General features: G+C 59.8%; 1 protein-coding gene across 1 annotated transcript; it reads left to right on the top strand.

Moving 5' to 3' along the window:
• Positions 1 to 676: 676 nt before the first annotated feature.
• On the top strand, positions 677 to 1,624 carry LINJ_27_1270 (hypothetical protein, unknown function; the record flags this gene model as incomplete). The annotated part of the gene is made up of 1 exon (XM_001466334.1): positions 677 to 1,624. One exon carries the CDS (start codon positions 677 to 679, stop codon positions 1,622 to 1,624), a length of 948 nt encoding a protein of 315 aa, XP_001466371.1.

Consider the following 1,624-nt stretch of genomic DNA (forward strand, 5'->3'; position numbering starts at 1 on the left):
CCATACTCTCCCGGTCCTCTGATATTCTGTTAACACACACACACGCTTACATGCTTCAGTATATCTTCACTCACCAACTTTGTGCATTTTTATTTTACCCTTCGCCACGCTCGCGGCAGTGGCCCCCCCCCCTTCCCTTCCCTTCCCTCTTTCCTCATCTCCTTTTGTCTGCTTAATTTTATTTCGCTCCTTCCTCATACGCCGCCCCCCTCACCTCACCTCCACCTCCGCCTCCCTTTCTAGTTGCGTTCTCTCCCTTTTTCTGTTCGCTCTATTGGCCCTTCAACGCCCTGCCATGGTCTTATGGCGAGAGAGGCCAATAACGCGCAAGAGCAAAACGGCATGATTTCATTGGCACCCACAGACGCATTTTATTCCACCTGATACCACTCATCTCCTCCCCCCCTCTCTCTGTGTGTGTGTTTCGTGTGCCTTCCGCGCTCCGGATTGCGCCACATCTTCTTTGTTGTGTCTTTGGTTTCTTCTTGTAGAGTCTAGAGGGTGCTGACCGGCACCGAAAGCAGATACACTCCGACAGCGAAGGGCGCAGAGTCCAGCGCCCAAGGGCTGGAGGGCGAACGTAGTTCGCTTCCTTTAACGCGCACAAGGAAAGACACCGCGGACGTTTTGTCCGGCTCACTTTGGCGGCGTCGGCGTTCCTGCTTTGCAAGCCCTAATGCTCAACACGAGGGTGCAACGCCCACCGCCGCCGCGTCGCGCGCCGCCGGCTGCTGCCATGATCAAAGATGTGAGTCCCGACGCGTACATCTCCACCCACGTCATCCTCCGTCTGAGCGGCGCCGCCGTAATCTCGCAGCAGCTGCTACAGGTGAAGGACTGGGTGAGCGACATCAAAATGGCTGTGACCACCGCTGATGACGCCCTCAAAGCAATCTCGACAAACCCGGCTGTACAGCCACCGTCGCTGAGTGACGGCGCCACCACTGGCGGCGATGATGTGCAGTCGCTTGCCTTCGCCTCCGTGGCCCTCTCAAAGCTGGCCGAGGAGGAGGAGACACAGGATGCGTTCTACGCGAAGCTCAGCGAGACGGCCTTTGTGCGTGCAGAGGTCCAGATGGGGTCTCAAGATGCGAGGCTGCAGCGGTACAAGCAGCAGGTGGAGTGTCAGCTGGCCTCCTCCATGGCAGACGGCCTATTGCCACCGCAGCAGCGCAAGAACAGCGTGCCGCCGGAGAAACGTCAGATGCTGCTGAATCCTTACAGCACCGTGCGCCGCAAGCTACCCAACACCGCCTCGAATGGGAACAGCGCCCTGCCATCCGCCAATACGCCGATGCCGCCGACCATAACCAGCCCATACCGCACCTCGACCTCTAGCGCCGTGCCGTCACCGCAGTCGCCGTCTTACAGCACACCCGCCGCCGTTAACGGCGGATACACTAGCTACTCTCCCCACTCCTCTGATGCGGCAGGGTCGCCGAGTCGGGCGACCGCGCGCTACGGTGCGACGGCTACACAGCAGCCATTGACGCACGGGGCGCACGGCCACCGGCGTCCTCTGCGGCGAGGAAACGCTATCGCTGGCATGCACTTTGGACAGCCGCCGCAGCCACTGCATCAGAATCACCAGCAAAGCAGCCGGCCGCACTACCAAGCCTTGTAG

Source organism: Leishmania infantum, chromosome 27 (genome assembly GCF_000002875.2).
Source record: "Leishmania infantum JPCM5 genome chromosome 27".
Lineage (NCBI taxonomy): Eukaryota > Euglenozoa > Kinetoplastea > Trypanosomatida > Trypanosomatidae > Leishmania > Leishmania infantum.